The sequence below is a fragment of the Poecilia mexicana genome, unplaced genomic scaffold (assembly GCF_051168715.1).
Source record: "Poecilia mexicana isolate PSO_F unplaced genomic scaffold, ASM5116871v1 scaffold_2, whole genome shotgun sequence".
In the NCBI taxonomy this organism is placed as follows: domain Eukaryota; kingdom Metazoa; phylum Chordata; class Actinopteri; order Cyprinodontiformes; family Poeciliidae; genus Poecilia; species Poecilia mexicana.
The window spans coordinates 6,125,346-6,148,078 of NW_028263371.1; the positions used below are offsets into that span (position 1 = coordinate 6,125,346).

The 22,733-nt window shown below is 38.5% G+C and overlaps 1 protein-coding gene across 3 annotated transcripts in view; it reads right to left on the minus strand.

Annotated features, from left to right (window-relative positions):
* Window positions 1-70: 70 nt before the first annotated feature.
* helz (helicase with zinc finger) overlaps window positions 71-22,733 on the minus strand; it is a 56,833-nt gene continuing 34,170 nt past the window's right edge. For all 3 annotated transcript variants that reach the window (XM_088009753.1, XM_088009748.1, XM_088009756.1), the window contains 15 exons: window positions 22,302-22,420; window positions 20,997-21,142; window positions 19,538-19,685; window positions 17,012-17,195; window positions 16,005-16,233; window positions 14,074-14,371; window positions 11,485-11,530; window positions 9,851-10,038; window positions 9,541-9,745; window positions 9,346-9,432; window positions 8,744-9,244; window positions 7,726-7,981; window positions 6,942-7,584; window positions 5,137-5,380; window positions 71-4,734 (listed from right to left, as the gene is read on the minus strand). In XM_088009753.1, coding sequence (XP_087865879.1) covers window positions 4,352-4,734; window positions 5,137-5,380; window positions 6,942-7,584; window positions 7,726-7,981; window positions 8,744-9,244; window positions 9,346-9,432; window positions 9,541-9,745; window positions 9,851-10,038; window positions 11,485-11,530; window positions 14,074-14,371; window positions 16,005-16,233; window positions 17,012-17,195; window positions 19,538-19,685; window positions 20,997-21,142; window positions 22,302-22,420 — 3,677 coding nt within the window. In that variant the 3' untranslated portion in view covers window positions 71-4,351. The remainder of the gene's footprint in view (window positions 4,735-5,136; window positions 5,381-6,941; window positions 7,585-7,725; window positions 7,982-8,743; window positions 9,245-9,345; window positions 9,433-9,540; window positions 9,746-9,850; window positions 10,039-11,484; window positions 11,531-14,073; window positions 14,372-16,004; window positions 16,234-17,011; window positions 17,196-19,537; window positions 19,686-20,996; window positions 21,143-22,301; window positions 22,421-22,733) is intronic.

The following is a 22,733-nucleotide window of genomic DNA, read 5'->3' on the forward strand; positions in this document are numbered from 1 at the left end:
CTTTATGTCGCCTCGTTCCGCACAGGCAGAGTGAGAAGAAGGAAAAAAAAAAAAGAGAAAACTCGAGCAGTTTCAATAAAAACACTTTAATAGAGAAACAATTAAAAAAAGAAAAGAAAACCTTTAAAACACAGCCTAAATCAGTTCTCATAACAACCACCAGTTGAAATGAATATTCATTACTTTGAACCCACGAGGGAGAAACCGATGGGGACTGGAAAGCAGGGAGGAACAGGTGCGCCATTGATTCACTGCAGCGGGAGGAGAACAGAGAAGGGTCAACGGATAACAGGAGACGGCGCTTATAGGAGGCTGAACACAGTGCTCTCTACTGGCCGGGCAAAAGGTTGCTCCCTTACCTTTTCTCTCTGTCTTTTTATGTTTTTTGCTTTTTTTTTTTATTGTGAGCCACTCACAAACTTTACAGCTGGTTTCACATCTAGGACATACCATGAAATGTGGTGTAATGTTGGGAGCTTTCAAATCCAACTCAGATTACTTCATTGTATTAACGAGGTACACACAGAGCAAAGAATTGAAATATTAGAAACCAGGAAACAAAAAAAAAATTGCTAACAAAATCCCTTTAAAATGTCTTTGGCTCAATCTCTTCTGTCTTAATAAATAGAACTGTAGCTAAATAAAAAAAGCGGTGAAATATTAGTATTGCACAACTTTAGAGATTAGCCAACGACTTTAAAACAAAAGAGAGAAAATAAAATAAAATAAAAAAAACGGAATCCCCGCACGATCCCCAGGGAGCAACCTCAGCTTTAGCCCTTCAAACTGCAGGAGGAGGAAGAAAAAGGAAGGGGGGGGAAACATATACGACCATTCAATTTTTTTTGATCGACACATTAGTAAAAGTAACAGTTTTATGTATAATGTCACAAGTTATTTGTACACGTCAAATAAAAATACCAGAAATTTAACTCTGCAGGTTGAAAACAAAAAAAAACGTGTTTTTTTTTTCTTTACCGTTTTTCATCCAGAAATCATTACAAACCGATAGAAACGGGGGATCAAAACCCAACAAGGTCATCGCAACATGCAATAAAAGCAGCAAAAAAACAAAAACAGATTAAACATTGAAGAATGAATCCAGGTGTTGATTGTTGTACAGCTGTGGTGAGAAAACATGACAGGACGAATCCAGCAAGGTGGACTTAAAAAATACATATTGTACAGTAAATTAGGTCGTCTTAAAAAGGCGCAACAGAAATTCCCCTCTGCTAAACAAGCCGGACAGCTTCTTAAAAAACAGAAAAAAAACTAAAAGGAAAAGTAAAACCTACAAAGTTACAAGGTGATGCAACTACTGTTTCTAGATTTTCTCTATTTTTTGTGAATTTGCATAATTAAAAAGGGCGTACCTCTTCATTGATCAGCTTCTACAAAATCGAGGCGCTCCCAAAGTTCTCATTTGTAAATACATACAAAATGTATATTTACAAGTACGTCTTTATCTGCTAAATTTAAAAAAAAAAAGGAAAGAAAAGATCAGGATCGTGTCATTTAAAATGTCAAAACTTGAAAAGAAAAGGCTACGGAGCTCAACATTTAAAACATCTTCGTTTCTGGCTGTAAGGCTTTTTTTTTTAAAGAGAAAGGAAAAACATCAGAGACTAACTGCAACAATATAAAGCCACGACTACCAGTGAAGAGATTTGTTAAATTTATCAGTTTGCAGGAAAACCAGCGACTCGAATTCGAACTAAACTCGAAGATTCGGTTTTCAAGAGCGAGCAGGAAGAAAGAGCAAAGTAATTTTCAGAAGAGCATCGATCAGCTGCTGGAGCAGTGATGTACAAATCTGATTAAATCAAAGAAGTGGGCCATCTCTGTTTTTTATGGGTTTTTTTATGTAAATCATGACTTCCATAACATCATCATTCCTGTTCAATTATGCAGATCTTAAAAAAAACATACCAACAGTCAAAGGTTTTTGAACAAACTATTCACCTCTCTCTCTTTTTAGGAGGGGAGGTCAAGAAAAAATACATTTTTGTATTGTAGAGAAATAAAACTCAAGCTTGGAAAGCATACGTCTTCCTCAAAATAACAGAATCCTCTAATAGAACAAAAACTTAAAATGACCTTCTGGAAACTACAGGAAAAAAAATCTGCTAAACGAAGCTGCTCTCGTTTCTCAGGGTCACGTTTGGTAAAATTAAAAAAAAAATTGTTTTTGGACGGAAATTTTTAAGCAAATGCAAAAGTTAAAAACTGGACTCATCAATTAGGCAGTTCCTGATATTAAAGTAATGGACATTTTAAAGACGTTTTGGTTTAAAAATGCCAAGATGTTCCATTAAACTGCTCTTAAAGCATAAAGTCATTTTAATAATTTCCCTACCATGGCAGATAGTTCAACTCATTAAGCAGGTAATATCAATGTATTCACAGCAGGGGAAAAACAAGTATGAAATGGTGGACAAAAAAACATTTTTATGCCTGTAAGAATCAATACATTACTGCTTTTCTGTTAAAAATATAAATAATTAGATCATATTGTATATTTCTACATTGAATTTAATGATGCACTAAAACCACTGCATACCGGCTCACGAGTGTTTTAAGTATTGTCTAAATATTTTACAGCAATAATTTTGCTTTTAAAAAAAATCAATAGCTGACATTAATTTTAGAAATGTTTTGTTCATAAAACTTGTAGCCAAAAAAATCCTCAGCCAGTGAAACTACTAGCTTAAGTTTAGCTAGCATCTTAACTGCTAGCTAAAATAGTGAAACTTTAGCTAGAAATGAAACTGCTAGCTGAAGTTTTAGCTAGCAGTGTTGTGTTTATTTAATATTTGTTGTGAAAGAAACAAAGATAAAATATGTAAATAGAAGTTTTATAATTTCTGAAGAAGCTGTGTTTTTAATTTTTTTTTAAAAAATTGAAGCAATGAATAAAATTGAGTCACATTTGTAAAATGTTAATAAAATCATCTACTTTTCCATAAGCAAAAAAATGAAATGCTACCGATTTTCTTCATGCCTTTAAGACCACCCCGAATCCAGATATTTAAAAAATAATGCATAACATTTCAAACTGTGGTTAATGGCTGTGGCAGTGTCTTCGTTTTTTTTTTGTTTTTTTTTGTTTGTTTGATTTTTGGATGCGATATTTGTCGATTTTGTTTTCCATGGGTATACTCCTAAAGTATTTTTTTGTTGTTCAAAAACATCCGACTGGAAGTAATAATCCCACGATACACATTTTAACAACTCTCAGTTCACTTACACAGACCATCAGATTATTCCAAACCACGTAACACAAAATCCAAATTGGAAGTTGAGCAAAAGCAGGGAAACGATTTTACATTTAAAAGATTATCTTAAAAAGGAAAAAAATAAATAAAATAAATCGAAGCAGAGCAGTTCATGTTGTCGCCTAAAGAAACGTGTTGCGGTTGAAGCTGACAGAGGAATGAAAGCTGTCCCGACGTCTGCACACTGTACTTCCCCCGGTGAGATCTTGGCGAAAAGTTTTTTTTTTTGTTTGTTTTTTTTCTATAAATAATCACATTTATCACTAAATCACCAGATTAAGTTAATGATGACTAAGAACTGAAAAGAAAAAAGAACTGAAAACAAAACAACCGAAAAAAAAACCCCTCATAATGCAAATACTAATATGATTTTTTTTTTTTTTTTTTTTTTTGTGGAATACAGTTCAGTCTTTTATTTTCTTTTTCTGTACAGATTAGAGGAAAAATTTATCTACTTCTATACACTGTTCCTTTCGGTTTCACTCAGTCGACCACTTAGCTTTCATGCAATACAACAAACTGCAGTGGTGTGAACTGTCAGTGTTCACTTTAAAACCAAATGGTTGTTAAAAAAAACAAAAAAACAAAAACAGGAGTTAGAAAAAAGAACTAAAAATGTATTTAAAGAGACCAACTAAAGCAGGAAAACTAAGCAGATAGCTAAATGGTCAAATAAGTCGGGGGTTTTTATTTTTATTGATCTTTCGTTTTATTTTATTTTTTTGTATTTTTGTTTTCTAAGCATTACGTACATGTACAAGTGTAGATAATATAAGTATATATTCATATATACATAATGAGTATGTATATATATACCAGTAATGCATTTGCTATATATATACTGACTTTCTTCACAGATATGTCAGGAGAGAAAAGAACCAGAAGTTAAAATAAAAGAGAAAAGAAACAAAAAAAGAAAAATCTAAAATCTACTATTACAAACAATTCTTTAAAATGCACTTTCCACTTTTTTTTTTTTTTTTTTTTTAGAAATTTTTACAAAACTTTTACAATTTTTTTTTTCCTTTTTCTTTTTTTGTTGTTCCGCTTTACTTACTACGTGAGAGAGTCGGCTCTCATTTAAAGTAAGAATAATAACCATTGCTACCGTTTGAGCTTCCGATGCTCAGCTCCTGCAGAAGGGACAGCGGGTCGCTGTTCTTCTTCGCCTGCTCGGGCCGAACGGCTCTCGGTTTGGGAGGCGCTCGGAGGGCGCTCGCATACGACATGGTGGGCGGCTTTACTAAACTGGGAGCCCCCTGGGTGGTCTCTGTCGGGGGCTGTGGTGGCGGCGGCGGTGGCGGTGGCGGCTGCTGCTTCTTATTGGGCATCAGAGGGGGAAACTGGTGCTGAAGGGAGTTGAGGTTGTGTGGATGCGCCTGCTGCTGCTGCTGCTGCTGCTGCGCGCCAGCCGGTTCCGCCTTCACCTGCTCGTCCGTCTGACGATGGGCCTTTGAAGCTGCAGGAGGGAGAAGGCAAATGATAATAAAAACTTACGTTTGCTAATGAAATCAAGAACTGAAATCTATGACAACGTATCATGGTTATTTGTAGGTACAAAAAGGAGGAGTAAATTTACGGCAAAAAAACTGACATGTTGAGATTAATCTGAAGATTTCTAGTCTGAAAATTTGGGAACTTCTGAGTTTCAAAAGTCAAAGATTTGTAGATTCTGTTTCTAATTTTTTTTTTTTTTTTTTTTAAGAAAATTTCTAATTTTAATCTCAATTTTAGACATTTTTGGCTTTTCAAGCTCAGAAAACAAAACTTACGTTGGTAACGAAATCAGGAATTCAAACAGTGCCAGGTCCCCACAAGATATTAGAAACAAACGCACGCACACACACACACACCCGCCCACCTAGAAGCTCACGATGCTGAACTAGTTTGCTGGCTCCGTTGCATGGAATGTTCTGGAATGGACCGGGACCCCCGCCGTTGCTGGGCCAGAGGTGGTCGTGGGGGGGGTAGCTGTAGGAGCCGTGCGGTTGCTGCGGGTGATCCTGGGGCTCGGGATGACAGGGGTGGGCTGGAGATGATTCATCCGGGTAGCTGGAGGAGATGCGGCGCTGATAGAGGGGCCGGCCCGGACCTCTGGGTTCATACTGCGAGGGAGCAGAAGGGTGGAGGAGCAGGAAGGTTATATTTATCTGCCTGGACTCGGCTTCAACACGACACTGACAGGAGATTTCATCTAGAATCCACAGCCAGGCAGCTTATTTAAAGAGGGGAGGAAACGGCTACATAACATGCATAGATGCACCGATCCTGTATTCATATCTGTAATGGTCCTGATATTCTAAAAAAATTTAAAAAAAAACTAGAGTGGATACTAGTGACAATGTGCCCGTTCTATTTGGGCGGTTCTATCTTTGTTGTCTGAATGACGTCATGATTTATCATTTATTTTACATCATATTTAGAATCCCTAAAATAACTTTCTGAAAAATTTGAAAGGAGGTTTGTTGTAGTTTTACTTTTACATTTGACCAAGGTTGTCAAGATTTTAATTTATGGGGTTTGCTGTGGTGGCGCAGGGGTTAAGGAGAACCCACATATGGAGGCCTTAGTCTTCGACGCAGCTGTCGCAGGTTCGATTCCCGGCCTTGGCCACCTTTGCTGCATGTCTTCCTCCTTCTCTCATTACCCACTTTCCTGTCAATTAACTATCAATTAAAGGCCACGAGAGCCAAAAAAAAAAAAGATTTTAATTTGGCTGTTTTACTCCTAATTGCGCCAACTAAAAAATAGTGTTATTTTTATGTGTTTCATCAAGGTTTTAAGTGTTTTATTTTACGCAGAATTATCAAATAAAAGAGTAATTCAGTACGTTTACGTCTCTGTTTAAACAAAAAAACATTTTAAGTCAATTCAGGACTGTTTGTATCGTATCAGATCGGATCGGTCTCAGCCAATACTAAACCTCCAATATCTGTATCGGAAGTGAAAAAAGTGAATCGGTGCATTTCTAAGAGAAACAGAAAACACAGAAAGGAAGTTATTACAGCAACAGTAATTAAAAAAGGAATCGCTTTCCTTCTGCACCTCAAAGATCTAGTAGTACTTTGCTGGAGCTGAGTTTGCTCTCCTCTTTTTTAAAGCTTTTTAGTAAAATTCAGGGTTTCTTCAGGTATCAAACACAAAACCTTTCAAGAACTTAAAAAAACCATTATGAATGAAATTGAAGAACTAAATCATGACGGAAATTAGATTTATATTAGGGGAAATTATATAATTTTTATTAATTTATTAATTTAATGTCATTGAAAGGTTAAAAAATGTGGGATTGGTTCATGTTGTCATTTGAAAAGCACTGACTCAGTGAATTTCGATTATTTACTTATTTGCATTTCAAAACAACAAATTAGTAAAAAGGCCGAACACATCTTAGTCAAAACAAGGAATTAAACGATTAGTCAAATTTTAAGTGATTAATTGATCGTTAAAATAGTAGTCAACTAATTTAGTGATTGATTAATGATAACATGTTCAGAGATGTGGCTGTTTTGTTTTAATATGTCTGTGTTTTTTTAATAAAAAGAAACATTTAAAGTCAATTATCCCGGTTTTTTCTGAATCGGGATCGGCCGTTACTAACCCTCAGACATCGGAAGGGGGAAGAAAAAAAAGTAGATTGGTGCAAAACGACAAAGGAAGCAGGTGTACCTCGTCTACGCTGTGGAGGGCTGCGGCTGCTGATGTTCTAGGGGACAGAGGGTGGTAGGACTCAGAGTCCGGGCCTTGATTTTGTTGCTGTTGCTGTTGATGGTGTTGCTGCTGCTGTTGCTGCTGCTGGTGGTGGTGGAGTTGCATCAGCACCTGCTCCGGCCTGTTGGGGTGAGCCATCAGGGGCAGTCCGTACAGAAGGCTATGGCTCTGGTTCCCTAGGAGGTGGTTCTGATGGGACACGGACGCCGCTCCGCCGTGGGACCACTGCGCTTCCTGCAGGAGATACTTCACGTTCGATGGTGGGGGGCTGCCGCCGCCGGACTGCGCTGGTGGCTGATTCGGGTAGCTGCCGGCGTTGTACAGGGGGTTCCCCGGGTGCTGCTGCTGCTGCTGCAGAGCCGGGTTGTTGAGAAGGTTTTCGTTGAGGAGGTTCCGGCCGCTTTCGTGGGAGTACAGTCCTGCGGGGAAGGGGCCAGCGTGATTGGACAGGGGGGCTAAGGAAGACGAGGGCTCGCCGGAGGCACGGGTCTGGGACTGTCGATACTGGAGCAGGCGGGACTGAGGCGGTGGCTGCAGTTCAGTCGCTTCCCGCGGTTCCGGCTGCTCCTGGGGGGGCATCTCTCGCAAAAGGCCCGGGTACCTTAAAGCAACGTGACAGACTTTTTTTTTTATTTGAAATTTGACTTCAGGATTGTGTCCAATCCAACACAAACACGATATTTCAAATGATAAACATTTAAAAAAAAAAAGAAGAAAAAACACATTTTAGACTAAGGCCAACCTGGAGCATGTTGGACCCGCGGTGGCAGAGGAAACGGCTTCGTCGTCCATATTGGCACTAAGCCCCCAGGTAGCAGCCCGGAGCAGCTGAGGGGGAAAGCGAGCCATGCCAGATTGAGCGAGGTGGGCGAGCTGCTGGGGCAGAGGAAAGGCAACACTGCCCTGGAGGAAGGGGCCTGCTGCTTCCCCCCACTGGCCCAGTCTGGCCGCCTGCTGCTGCTGGCTCAGCGCTTCTAAAGTCAGGGGACTCTGGAGGTCTGAAAGGTTAAAAAATGTGGGTTTGGTTCATGTTGTCATTTGAAAAGCACTGACTCAGTGAATTTCAATTATTTACTTATTTGCATTTCAAAACAACAAATTAGTAAAAAGGCCGATCACCTCTTAGTCAAAACAAGGAATTAAACGATTAGTCAAATTTTAAGTGATTGATTGATTGATTGTCAACTAATTTAGTGATTGATTAATTGTTAACTGGAGTAAACAGACTTAGAAAGAAGGCGGTTTGCTAGAACTTCATACGCAGCAGTAATGAAGCAAAAACTGTACAAAAATATATACATTTGTATTTAAGATAAAAAAACAACTTTGTAAATATGTTCCACCCAGAACTCCTCAAATGGCCTAGTTTTTGCTTCAACTTAGCTCCAGCTAACTAGCTAGCCACCAGGTGTATATTTGCAGCTAGCCTCAAATGCCTCACAGTATGGAAGTTCACAGACATCAAATGTTTGCATCTTAGATTTCTTTAAATTCACATAAGATATTTAAAGGCCTTAATTTTACATGGATACATTTTAGACTTAATACTTAAGTGACTTGAAATGGTCAAATATTTTATTTTTCGCTTCAATTGTTGCATCTATTGTTTTTCCTAATGCACTATTTTGTTTTTGCCTGAGATTTAACCAAACCAGTCACATGGTAGTTTTTTTCCACTTATTATATTAGCATTCTGCCACTATCGAAGTACAAGCATTTCACGTTTTCTCACTGACATTAAAGCATTTTTTTTAACCCACCTAAACCATCCACCAGACTCCCATCCTGTCCATCCTCCCCAAAGTTGCTGACCCTGTTGTGCTGTGGCAGGCCTGGGTGTTGCGCCCCCTGGTGGCCCATGTGAGTCCTAACGGTGCCGCTCATCTCCTCGGCCCCCGAAGACTCCGCCCCGTCCATGGTGGGCGACTGCACGGATCGGTGAGCGGCCACGGAGCCGCTGAAGAAGGAAGCGTGGCTTCCACCGGTGAAGGCAGGACTGAGCTGTTGCTGCTGATTCTGTTGGGGCATCCCTGGATGTGGAGGCTGGCCGACCCGGTAGGGAAGTCTAGGAACGGGGTACTGCTGGGGGAAGGTTCTTCCGCCAGCCGGGTGCGGAGGAAAAGCTGGGTTGGGCGGTGCCAGGTGGTAGTTGAGGGATCTTTGGGTAGCTGAAGGGTCTTTTCGGTGAAGCAAAGCGTTCGGAAAGCCAACCAGACCCTCCTGTTGGGAATCTAAACTTCGACTTTGACCGGTGTCTAAGTCTCCCTGCACAAAAACACACAAAAATGGACTTTAACATAATTGTAATAATAAAGGAGCTTTCACGAAACATGAATGCGTTTTAATCGACTAATGGGTAAACCTGCCTGTTTTTCCCTTATGTCTGCGTTTTTCCTCTCTGGCGTCTGAAGACGGGTCTGTTCGGCCTTTGTGCAGCCGTCTACTTTACCTAGAAGTCACAACATAACCACCTTCAGTCAACTCAAGTGTTTCTCATTTACACTTTATTTGCAGCTGCAGCTGATTGGCCTGAAGTTTAAGCACAAGAGAAGCAGACCGTTCCTGATGAGGTCGGCCTGCAGGTCCTTCTCTGGGCTGAGCTGGGCCAGTCCTAAAGGAGAGGGGTGGGCGACGCCGCTATAAGGGATGGGAGAGCCTCGGTTCTGTGGCTGAAGCAGGTTTAAGTTGTAGGCCATGGCCGCTGGGTGGCTCATGATGCGAGGGTCCACAGCAAAGCGGTTCTGGTAACCTGGCCAGGGCAACTAAGGACGACAAAACTAGATCACTGATCAAAGAGATTTTTCGCCGGTGCATCGCACGCAGTGAGGGAGCAGATGACCAATTCAGGTTATTGGGGGGAAACGTACCGACAGAGGCATGGGCATGACCACGTTTCCTCCATACATAGCTGGTACGTAGAGGATGCTGGCTCCGGTGTGCGGGTCGATGCGCTGCACGGGGCTGGGCGACTTCCCTATGCCGGCCGGCGCGGCACCCAGAGGGGGCGTGAAGGCCCGGATGGGGTTTCCCATCAACACAGCAGGGCTGGATTGCACTAAAATGTGAAGGGTGACAAAGGAGTACAATTAAAAAGAAATACACTTGAACGGACTTCTTTCAATGACAATGACTATTTTCAAACTACAAACGTTTCTAGAAGTAGATTCGTTGAGGTTTTCTGGTAAATTTAGTGGTTTAAAAAAAATCTAAAGACAAAAATAATACAAATGTAAGGTAGAGGTTTCTGTCAAGATCAAACATTAGATGCAAAATCTACAAAAAAACAAACAAAAAAAACAGACGGGATGAATGGATGGATTAGAGAAAGGATCAATAGATGGAAATCAATTTTATCGATTGAACAATTATGATTTAATTTTTGGAAATTTGGGTTATTTTTCCACCAATGCACTTCTTTGGTTTCCACAGTTCAGACTGATGTCAGCACGCCTTTTGGCTGCCATCTTGTTTGACAAGCATGTTTACAGTTTCTGTTTATTTGGACTTTAAGTTCAAGTCGATGACGATGGAAAATTGGGACCAGATTTTTTTTCTTCTTAATTCCGAGAATAAAGTCATAATATTTGACTTTATTCTTGTCATAATATAACAAGAATAAAGTCAGAAGGCAATAATGCCAAATAAAGTTTTAATATTACCAGAATAAAGTCATAAAATTAGGAAAATGAAGTCGTCACTTTGAGACAACTAGAACACAAAATAATGAAAAATTAAAATGAGGAATGTTATAAAACATAAAATTTAAATCCTGTAACCTGGTCCTAATGCTCCATTGTGCAACTCAAAGCTGGGACAATAAAAGCCACTTCTTGAAAATATTTTCTACCATTTTTTAAAATCTGTTTTGTGAGAACGAAGTAGATTAAAATCAGAAATTGGGTCTGGTATGAAAACTTGTATTTTTAAGCCACATGGCCCAAATAGATGGAAGGACAGACTTGTTCTTATTTCCTCAGAACAAGGAAATAAGTTTGCTAATGCAAAGATTTTAATCATAGCAAAAATTGCTTTCTAACTTCATTTTCTTCCCCCATGCTCATGAGCAGCAGCACCTTGACCTTCAAATTTCATACCTTTTCACTGCAGAGGAAAAATGCAACCAGCCTCATTCCCTAGACGGAGTCAGATTTTAGACTTTCACAGATTGGTTTTATAAAAGTCTAAAAGACTAGTGCAGCCTGCTGACACAAACTTATTGTGCTTCCCTAGAAAGATTATTGTGTTGTTGGCTGCTTCGCTCTGATGGTGTCAACAGCCCCAGGCCTGTGTGTATCCATCTGGGCTGCTGCATCAGAGAGCCCACGCTGGGTTCATTTAGAGGGAAATAATCTAATTGCATGTTTGTTGTTCTTGACTATTTTCTTTGCCAATAAAAACGGCATGCGGGCAGGTACGAATCCCAAATAAACCTAAACGGACCACTCATTACAAATATACACAGTTCGGTAATACTAACAACACACGGGCTTTTGATACTCACCGTATCCATCTGGTGGGAGGTGCTCTGTGTGGTTCGCCTGTTTCCCCTACAGGAAAGCAAAGCAATTAGTTATGAAACCACAGTTACTTTAGAACAGCAGGAGTACAGCGACAGTAAAATGACACAGAAAAGCAGATTAGTTACCTTTCGGTTCTGAGTGTCTAATAAAGAGCGGTCACAACCAGCGGTGCACCGACTGCAGATTTCTGGCCAATTACCAATCTTTAAAAAGTCTGACCTACCGATTCTGATTTTGGTTGATGTTGATTTTTTTTTTTTTTTTTAAAGTCTGAAATAAAGAAACAAAGCTGCTAATTTTGTTGGGTGACCACTGGTGAGAGCAAAAAGGACAGTAGATGATTTTAAGGTCTTTGTGGAGATAGAGAAGATCGGTGGATATGACCAGTTTCACATGCAAGTATCAGCCGATCAACCCAAGACTGACGAAACTGGTGCCAAGAAATGGGCCATCGGTGCACCCTCACTCACAATTTCAACTTTATAAAACCTGCCCACTGTTTAAGCGATTGATAGTACCATGATCGGCACTATTGACTGCTCAGAAACTCTAAAATATAATCTCCTAAAACGCACCACATCTTCCAGGTGGCCATGGTAACAGCACTCTCCCATACTGACCCATTGAGTATTTTTTTTCCTTTTGTCATATCCTTGTTTTTATATCAGAGGAATGTTCGTCTGTAAACTTGTCTACTGGCAATAAAGTTAGCCATTTTTTTCCCACGTGATATCCAAATCATTAAAATAAATATTAACTGGACATTAAAAAAAAAAGGTTCAGACAGGAAATTGACCGCAAAATTCTAATAAGACCTGCACAAACAAAAGTTACAATCTGGTTCTTGAAAATCAATGTTTTTAAGTAACATAAGACAGATGGACATTTTTAAAACGTTTGAGAATAACTTGTATTAAATTCAATGCAATCTGAATGCCCTGGTTGTTAAATGTTCATGGTGCGATGACAGAAAGCGCCCGCTCTGTAGTTTCCTCACAGGCAGCTCAGTGTCTCAGAGAGCTGTGAAGTGAGCAGCGCAGGGAGGGAAGAGCGGAGCGGAAGTGTGTGTTTATCCCTAAAGCTGGCTGCCGGAGCCGGGGCTCATTAGGCCCAGTGGGTGATGGCAGCAGGTTGGCAGCTCTGCTGATTTCGTTAACCTTTACCTCAGGGCGGGCGGCGAGAGCAGACAGCCACACAAAGACGATTTAAACCCAGCCAAACAATCTAATAAGAGAACCTTATGTGGAACACATCGCTGATTTCCAGTCTGTTTTTTTTTTTGTTTTTTTTTTATTTCTTCTTTATTCCTGGCTGACAAATTGGTAATCATAAAATCATTTCCTGTGGTGAAAATTACATGGACTTTTTAGCAGATTTGTAATTTGTTTCCCACCTTCAGAAAGCGTAGAGAATTTTTCTTTTTCCATTTGCAAGAAGTTGCATTATTATGGTAATTTCGTTGCTGATTTTCTAAAACATAAAAATATGACCAAATATCTAACTAGTCCTACAATATTTTCCAGATTAAACTACACATAAAATAAATGTCTATTTATTCATTTATTTTTAAGATTTTGGTTTAAAATATCCAAAAACAAAATCAATTTATAAATCTGCCTTTTAGTTTGAGAGTCAGAGAAGAAAACCCAGCAGGGGCTCTGTTGCAGTTTTGCATAAAATTATGCAAAAGTGAAACAATAAAGCTGAACTTCTTAGAATTTCATCGATTCTCAAACTTTTTTTTTTTGTTTGTTTTTTTGGTAAAGGTTTGTTAATGCAAATTTCAGTAAGTTCTGATTAAACTAAAAACACACTTTATTATTCACACAGTGGACATTTTAATATGTTTTTAGCATCCAACAGTGTAATCACTCCATATAGAGAACACAGACGATTACCTAAGCTGCAATATTTCTATGTTCTATGATAGTTTAAAGCTCAAAAGAATGTGCAGCTCTCAGTCTTCCTGTTATCTGATCAACATCTTGCTCTCTCTCTCAGTCTGGACAAACTGGAGGAAAGTCTCGATATCGATTCTTACATCCGACATCAGTTAAAAAAAAACCTTCCTGATACTTTAAAACAGGTTTTCTGTCAGTAACAACATCCACACCAAAGAGAGTTGTTCACCTGGAAGGGCTTGGTACGGTGCATTCAAGACCGGAAAAAGTTTCTGATAATTTGGTGTTCGCTAAAACTGAAAAATGTAGCAGACCACTCAACTTCTCACTAATTCTCTACTAAAAATATTAACAGAAAAACAAAAAAAAAGTAAACTGCCCTGTAACATTTACATATTTTAAAGTAAAACTAAACCCACTTTAAGGGTAAAAGTACAACCAAAGCCTGATCCAATGTGTGTTAAAGTGAACTCTCCCTAAAGTTTTTGCTTCTGATAGCTGAGATCCTAAATCACTGCTATGACTTCATCAATAACTAATGCTATAATCTGAAACCAAAGGGATTGAGCTGTAATTATTTATAGTTTTTAAACTAAACAATAGAAAATGTTGCTGGATCTTTTTCTTTTTTCTACCAGCTGTGAGGATTTCCATGGAAAAACTCAATACCTTTGGAGGGGACTGCTGCTGGTGCTGCTGCTGTTGGTGATGCTGCACGGCCTGCTTGTTGGAGCCAGGCAAACCGTGCTGAGGATGAGGATGATGGTGGGGATGAAGGCCCTGTGAGGAAGACTGGTGTCCCTGAAGGGGCCTGAGGGCCCGAGGGATGAACTCTGGGGCCAGCGGGTTGAGGACATAAGTCTTCTTGAGCTCCAGGGCCTCCAGTTGAGCCTTGATCTGCTCGAAGGTGATGCCGTGCAGGCTGGAGTTCTCGTGGCAGATTGAGATGAAATGCTCCCAGAATTTTCTGGAAAGAAACCAAAAACAAAAATTAAGCCACTTCAAAGTGCACGTTAAAATCAAAGCATCTTTCTGTTCGCCGGTTTTAACAGCGAAGTTTCCGCTGCGCCGCTGACCTCGACCTTTCGTTGCTGGAAATCTGTGTAAACGGCGCGCTCCTCCTAATCGCATCAATTTTACTGGCTGGATGCTGACAGGCTGACATTTTCCCACAGCCAGACAGTGAAATCCTTGACATGTTATTTTGACTCGCGTTGGCAAACCGCAGCCATTATGGAGACGACTGTGGAGGCGGGCCCACATCGATTCAAACAATGAGCCGACAGCATGTTGGATCAATCACAGCCCATCTCCAAGAAAAGGAGCAAATTTAGTCAGATTAATCCCAAAAGTAATCGCTGTTGTGTTAAAATTAATTCAATTTGAAAATACTTTATCCAACCCCAGAAGAAAACTAAATGCAACACAATGTTCTTCAAAGATTTGTTGTGGGATAACAGTCTTAAGAAGAGGATGCTCAGGCTTGTTCATCATTTTCTTGATTTTATGAAGATTTTTACACCATCTTATCTTACGGGCAGAAAAAAATTCCTCTTCCATAAAAAGAGGAACAAATCTTATAAAGAAAGAATAAATCTGAATGTAACAGAGCTCCTCCAACACGCTGCCACCTTGAGCTGCACAATTATGTGCTGCAATCTATACTCCTTTTATTCCTCTTTCCTTAAATTTATCTTAATTGGGTGCGACCATCAAACCCCAGCTCCTCTCTTGGGGTCCAGATCATAGTGTTTATGTGTATTATGTGTTTTCCAGGCACACAAAGCATAATCAAGTAACTATGTTAACTTCAGTTCTTTAAAAAAAAATCCTCTATATATCGAACGTCACCTAAAAGAAATTTTACCTTGTAAATTAACACCTTAAGATTGGACCCGTCGCTTTAAAAATTCCCACTCTTTCAAATAATCAACAAGTGCTATCAAAAGCAGCGCAGTAGGGCTAACATGCTAACAGCAGCCTAGCATCTGAGTGATAAATCAACGACATCATGTATGAAAAACAACAGAGACCACAATTTTTGAAATGTCACAGAGAAGTGAGTTTTGTGTAATAAAATATAATTTGATTGTTTTTTTTTTTACCGCTTATTTGAAGCTACAATTTTCAAGCATTTTGTTTTATGTCACTTTACAAAGCGTCGTAGTGGGAACACGTAGCAGCCTATTCCAATACTTAAATCACTTGGATCCAAATTTATGTTCAAGTCACAATATCTGGTGAACATAACAGTGAAAAACCCCTAAAAATAAATTTGACAAGTACATAATGAACACATAAGTATTTCAACAAATACACAATCTGTATTGTAATCTCTGTTAAGAGGGGCAGCACTAATCTTTTGGAATAATTTAATAAAAAGTACTATTTTTTATTTTAGCAAATGCTTGACGTAATATAGAAAAACATTAAATGAGCTTTTTTTTTTTTTTTTAAATAAAATTAAACAAAAATGTAATTTACACTTTTAACACCAATGTTACAGTAAGATTTAGTCCGTTATGCAGAAACATCAGTTTTTACCTTATATTTAATATACGGGCGTTAAATCTGTCAAATGTCAGATTTGAAGGGATTACCTGCAACGTCCCACAGAGCAGAGCGCTATGGGGTCTCCCACCACCGCGACCAGGGACTGGGCTCTGGTGATGGCCGTGTTGAGCAGCTTGTAGTTTGACAGGAAGCCGTAGTCGAGGTCCTCGGTCGAATCCTCCACCAGCTGCTCTTTGCGTTTGATGGCCGTCTGCTTGTGCTTGCAGGTATGCCGCGTCCGCACCGTGCTGAGGAACAGCACCCGGAACTGTTTACCTGAAAAAGACATTTCATTTTTTATTTACTTCTATTATTACATTGGTTATTTTACGGAAATGCATCAATCCTGCAGGATCCAATAAAACATTTAGGTTTAGCAATAGAGAAAACATTTAATCTTGTATTATTAATTCAGGTACAGAGCAGGTTTAAATGTTAGCCAAGATGTATTAGGAAAAAAAGCCATCACTACAATTCAATAAAGAGTCAAATTTGGTAATATTGTCCTAGTTCTTGTTGCTGTATTAAAAAGAATACACCAAAATGATCACATTTGCAGAAAATCTGACATGATACTCTAATATTTGTCCAACTGCAGAGCTTGTTGATAAAACAGAGATTATATGTGCAAGAAATTTAAAATCCAAGTGCTAAGAAAACTTTCCTTCCTGTTTGCAAGCTGCACTTTGCTTCATGTGTGAATAATGAGACATGAACAAAGCAGCTGGATGCAACACAAGCCAGAGCAAAAGAGAAAAGCAAAAGAAACTAAATTCTCAACAAGTCTCAGTATTACAAAGAAAGATGGAACCACTGACAAACCAGAATGACATACCGTAAAGAATAAGTTTTACGACATATTTGTCATTTTCACCCAAAGCTTCTCTTTACTTTTTCTGCTTTGTTTTTAACGGCACATTCACTGAAAAATTCAGGCAAATCTAGAGAAAGAAAACTACCACACCATCGAAATAAAGATTGGTACACAGACTAGTGAACACGGCTAATTTTCTGTATCATTTAAACCTTTTCTCTCTCTTTTTTTTTTGCTCACCTTGGACGTTGAGCACTCTTTCAACGCTGACCTCGTGCATTCTTTTCTTTCGGAGTTCGGCACGAATGCGGAAAACCTGGTCGGCGTACGGCGACACCACCCCGATGCTGCCCTCGTCCAGCTTCCCCCAGGCCACCGGCCACTTCTTACGCAGCTCCTCCACCCGCTCCACAATCTCAAACACCTACGGAGTGATCGGGGGCATCAGCAACGGGGCTTCAAATTCGACGCCACAAAGAGACTTGAAATATTTCAGCTCACACAATAATTCTATATTATTTATTTTATATAAAAGTAGAAGTTCATATTCAGACATACATCTGCTTAAACAGCTAAGCAGATGTATGTTAAAGCTGTTACTTAAACACGAACGGTAGAGAGAAAACAGTATCTACAACCGACCAAAATGTGGATGTTTAAAAGACAAACATAAGGCTCCGTTAGTTTTGCAATTCTTTCAATTATTCTCATAATATAACTGCATAAAAAAAGTAACACATTCTGCAGATTTTTCATTTAACCACTTAAGATTATGAGAATTAGATAAAAAAAAAATTTTTTTTTAAAAAAAGAGAAAGATTTTACTGCTTAAATTTCAATCACTTGTCATTCTTTTAGTTTTTTTTAGTGAATGCTTAATTATTTGTAGCAAAGGATGCGTCTGTGGGTAAAAAGTACTTCTAACATCAACATGTGAAAAGCTCAGCCTTTTATAATCGACTTATCAATAATTTGTAAGGCTAATCTGTTGATTAATTTGTGATTTGCTTTATAGGAGTTTTTATTTATTTATTCTTTTACAGAATTTGAACCAGATGACGCTGAAACTACCACTTGAGGAGTTCTGGGTAGAACATTTAAAATGAAAGTTTGTTAAATCTTATGTGCAATATGTATGAATTTTTTCAACAGCTTTGGCTTAATTATTGCTCTGTATATGTTGTTCATTCAGCAATTGACCTTTTCCTGAGTCTCTAGTTAACGATTAATCGGTTACTAAATTAGTTGATTATTTCAAAAAGTGATTCATCACGATTAATCATTTCAGTAGATGGTCATCTCTCTCCCATCATTATAATCAGTGATATTTCAGCAGCAATATGACACATTTTTGCATTTTTTTTTATTTTTTATTTTTTGCAAAATAAAAGTAGCCAATCATGTTGCCTTTGGTTTAATTTACTTTGATTAAGATTCTTTTGTTATAATTTCATATTGCCTATCAAGAGAAACCATGTTAGTCCAGACACACACAGAGACACACTGTTGGTTTCAACAGACTTCTAAAAGGCCTTTATTGAATAAAAATACCCCCCGCCCCTTTTTAAATTGACTTCACAGACCCTGAAATGAGACTTATGAGAAGAAAAGGAGGCGACACCATGCCGTTTTCACATCATGATGCCTTACATACACCTGACCTGAAATGGCACTGAGCAAATTTGTGGATATTTTTCTCGCAGAGCCTAAAAGGCAACGTAAAAAAAAAAAAAAAAAAAAAAATTATTTGAAGAACAAAGGGCGCTTTTATGACTTGCATAGCGGTGAGGGATCAAAGATGGTCCATCAAAACAGGAAGCTGTGGTTTAATGAAAGCAGACGATCTGTAAAACCTGGGATATCAGTGCTGACCCGAGCTGAAAAATGTCTGGAATATGAAGAGAAGCGTTTTTGGTTCAGAGTCGAGCTGACCTAAAACCTAATCATTCTGAAAGCATAAAGATTATTCAAATGTTTATTCATTTCCAATTCCAAGATAAGAAATCACTTAAAATATAACAATCAAATCCGTTAATTATTTATATTAGTCAGAATTCAGTTAGTGAGTTTTTTATTTTATTTCATCTTTATTTTAACTACAGTATGCTATACAACTGTAAATGAAACAGAACACATTGAAGTAAAGGTTTCTAAACTCCCTCACTGAATGTTCAGAGCCCAATTCACACTGCAGGTCTGTAGACAGGGTTTCTGCAGGTTTCAACTCAAATGTAAGGCTTTTCAAGACCATAATGAAAGGAATTTAAGACCTATTTTGTCACAAAAATGCACAAACTTTGACCAGCCAACTCAGAATAAATTTGCACTTACCGATGACAAGTGAAAATTTGTCATTTATCATTGCTAGCTTGATAGCATTTTGGCATCTAGCTAGCAAAAACGAGCGTTAGCTGCAACCGTCTCAAGTTACAGAAGTGTGACTCAAACTTTTGCCTGACAGAAAAGTCCGGCAAGAAAAAAAGAAAAAATGCATAAAATATATGAGATCAATTTTGTCCTGACATGACTGCAATTAGCATATTTAAGGCCAAGTTATTTTTAAAACACATTTATGACATTTTAAGGCCTTAAGCTTAAATACACAAATTTAAGATTTTTTTCTTTTTCTTTTTAAGGATGAAAACAAGAATGGATTATAGGTTTAGAAGAAAAATATCTAAATTACACTTGCAGGACAATGTTAAAGCAATGGAAATATTTGTTTCATCACATAACTGCATAAAGTAGAAATGCTCCAAATTGTACCTCTGCATTGTTGTAGTAGGCTGTGCTATTCTTCTCCTGGACATCTTCTCCTCTGGCTGTGAAGAAGGTCAGCGGGTAGAAATCCTTATGGCACGGCTGCTTCCCACTCGCGATTAGCTTCCCATCGTAAAATAACTCGGATGTGTAGCTTTGGGAAGAAAAAACAGAGGGATGGCAGGAAAGACAGGAAATGAATATGAAGTTTATGAATTAATATTTCTCCTTAAAACTAAAGTAAATAATTGACACATGACTGCATATTAAGGCTTAAAGGGATTTTATACAGAACTGCTCCTTGCCAACAAACTCAACATGGTTTCATTGTAACAGAATTTAAACAGGTTTCACAAACTCAAATTTAAGACTTTAAAAGTGAAAATTTTAAGACCATAAAAGAAATGTACAAAAGAAATTGATTTTTTTTTTAGTAAATTTGGCCAAAGCTGTGAGTTGGCAACAGATGCGAGCCAGTGGTGAAGACAGACGTCGTCCAGTCAACAGTTGGTAAATTTAGATAGGTACAAAAAGCTAGCTAGCAAACAAGCATTAGCAGCTTTTACTTCACTTAACAAGGTGAGTGAAATATCAGTGGGCAACTCAAACTTCTGCATCACAGAAAAGTCTACATAAAATATGCAAGATTAAATAGTTCATACAAAACAAAATTTAAAACCTGTGATAACGTATTTAATGCCAGCTTGCATTTCCTTTAATGAATTTAAGACATTTTAATGCCGTAATTTTAGATGCATGAATTAACGAATGTGCCGACAATTGTGTGTGTTTTTGTGTAACACAGGGGAAACTACTCACTGTTAAATGTGAAACCGTCAAGGTTTGAAATGTGAACGCAAACAAAAAAAAAAATTAAAAAAAAAATGTCTACACCTGTGAAATCTACTCTTTCAGCCAACATCCTTCATAATAAAATATTTTTAGCTGAAGAAATAAAATAGGAAAATCTTTCTTAGTCATGCCTGAAATAGTGACTGATTTTAAAATAAGTGAGTCTACATTTTCTTTCCGCTATTTTCCATGTTCTGTATATCAAAATTTCAATCATAAACATGTTTAACAAAACACCTTCCTTCATGTTATCGCAAAAGTAATTTTTCATTTGTAATAAAATCCTTCAGATCTTGTTATACCATGTTGGTGAAAACACCAATACAATGAAACGGTTATATTTAAATTTAAATGTACTTCTCTGTGACAATCGACAAGAAGAGAGGAAATAACTTGTGACAATGTATGTTTGTTGTATGAAAAAAATCCTTTCCAAATATAAATTGCAACCACAGCGGTGTGAGAACTGCTCTCCCACCACGTCTGTACACCACTGGTAGACTCTGCTCCTTAACGTCGGCATTCAGAATAAGCAGAACCTCCCACTGCCTTCTTTAATACCGACTGTCCAAGAACCGATTCGCTGCCGGCAGCACTGAGTGCTCACACCTACTTGATGATAGCTTCGTGGGAGCGGTAGTTCTCGCACAGGAGGATGCGGCAGGGGAATTCGGGGGGGTAGTGCTCGTACAGCCGGTCCAGCAGTGACACGTGCAGGTTGCGCTCCCGTGCAAACTCGCTGTACACAAACGGACTGAGCTGCAGGGCAACAGAGGAAAGGGGAAATTTGGTTCATTTCAAAGTGTCACCCAAGGACTTTGATTTCGTTAAAGCAAAATGAAGCCCATTATTGCTTTCCGTTTCACAGAAGCGTTGAAGTTAAAAACAAGATCGACAAAAAAATGTAAAATTACATCACTTCAGTAAAACACTGGCCGATAAATCGGTCAGCCAGAAAGCTGCAATCGGTGCACCGATAATTTGGATACAATTGATTTACTTTCAGTGGGCTTGTTTTATCAAAGTCCACTGAAAGAAGTAAGTGACATGCTTACTGCTTTCTGAATAAAAATTGATTTATTTTACAAGCTCAACAGCAGAACTGCAGAATAATACTTGACAACTGTACACCCGACGACTGGTAGCATTTGATTCATCTCATCTTAAAAGCAATACTAAAAGAAAAAGGATTTGAAAAACAGAGCAAAAATATCACCTGAACCTCAAACTTTATTTTGACTTGAGGTTAAGTATCAAAAATGTTTGACCTTTTCTACTTTGACCACTTTTTATACAAATCAGATAGGTATTAGACTGGATCTTTATTTAACATATTGGGTTTGATTTAATCAGTAAAGGCCACAGTCTTCTATGAAAATTACACAAAACTACTAAATAGACAAAGCAAAATAAAAGGAAACCACTTTCCTTCCTCTGCAAATGCAAAGAACCTGTTTTCCAGGTTAGAAAAGCAAATGGAAAATAGGGATGTAACAAACTGAATCCTGCGTTTGCATCCCATTGCTCTGTGTTGACTGAAACGGGATAAAGACGGAGTTTGTAAAAAGTAATTATTCAATGCCAGACTCTCACGGGGTCTTTGTCCTGCTCTCCCAGATAATACTGCGCACTCCCTGGAAATCACAGGATGACGAAAATTAGGTTTTTAATTCCTTTTGCTCGCGCAGAAAGCCTGACTGACAAAAGTCTTTGTTTCTGTTATCTGTGGAGCGGAAAAGTCAAAGGAGGTAACAAATGTCCCAAATTCTTCTTTTTTTTTATATATCAAATTCTTAACTTAAAATAAAAACATACAAGCATTTCATAGTGAGTAATATGTAATGCAAATTGAGTATAAAAGTAAAACCAAGCATTAAGTCAAACTTTATTTTCAGTAATACAAATCCTCCGGTCTCACCTGCATATGGTCCCCAGCCAGCACGATGCGGGTGGTCTTGCTAGCAAGAGGAAAAGGCATGATGGTTTCACACTCCATGGCCTGAGCTGCTTCATCCAACAGGATGTGGGTGAACAACCCTTTTGGGGGAGAAAAAACAAAAAACACAAATTACTAGTTTGGCCTCTGTTCCTCAAAGTGTCGGGGCGGGGGGGGTGTCAGTAATGTCTTGACCACCATTTTCAACCAGCGATGAGACCGCAGTAGCTGGCAAGAAGGCGATGATTCAAGTCAAACTTTGAGGTCCAAACCATTTTTATCAATTGTCAACTGGACACGGCAACCCGCAACAAACAAATATGCAGAGAGACTCCAGAGAAACTGGCCGCCCAAAGGTAAAAACTCAAAATGACTACAGCTCTTGAACACTTACGACCCGCCCATAATCAGACA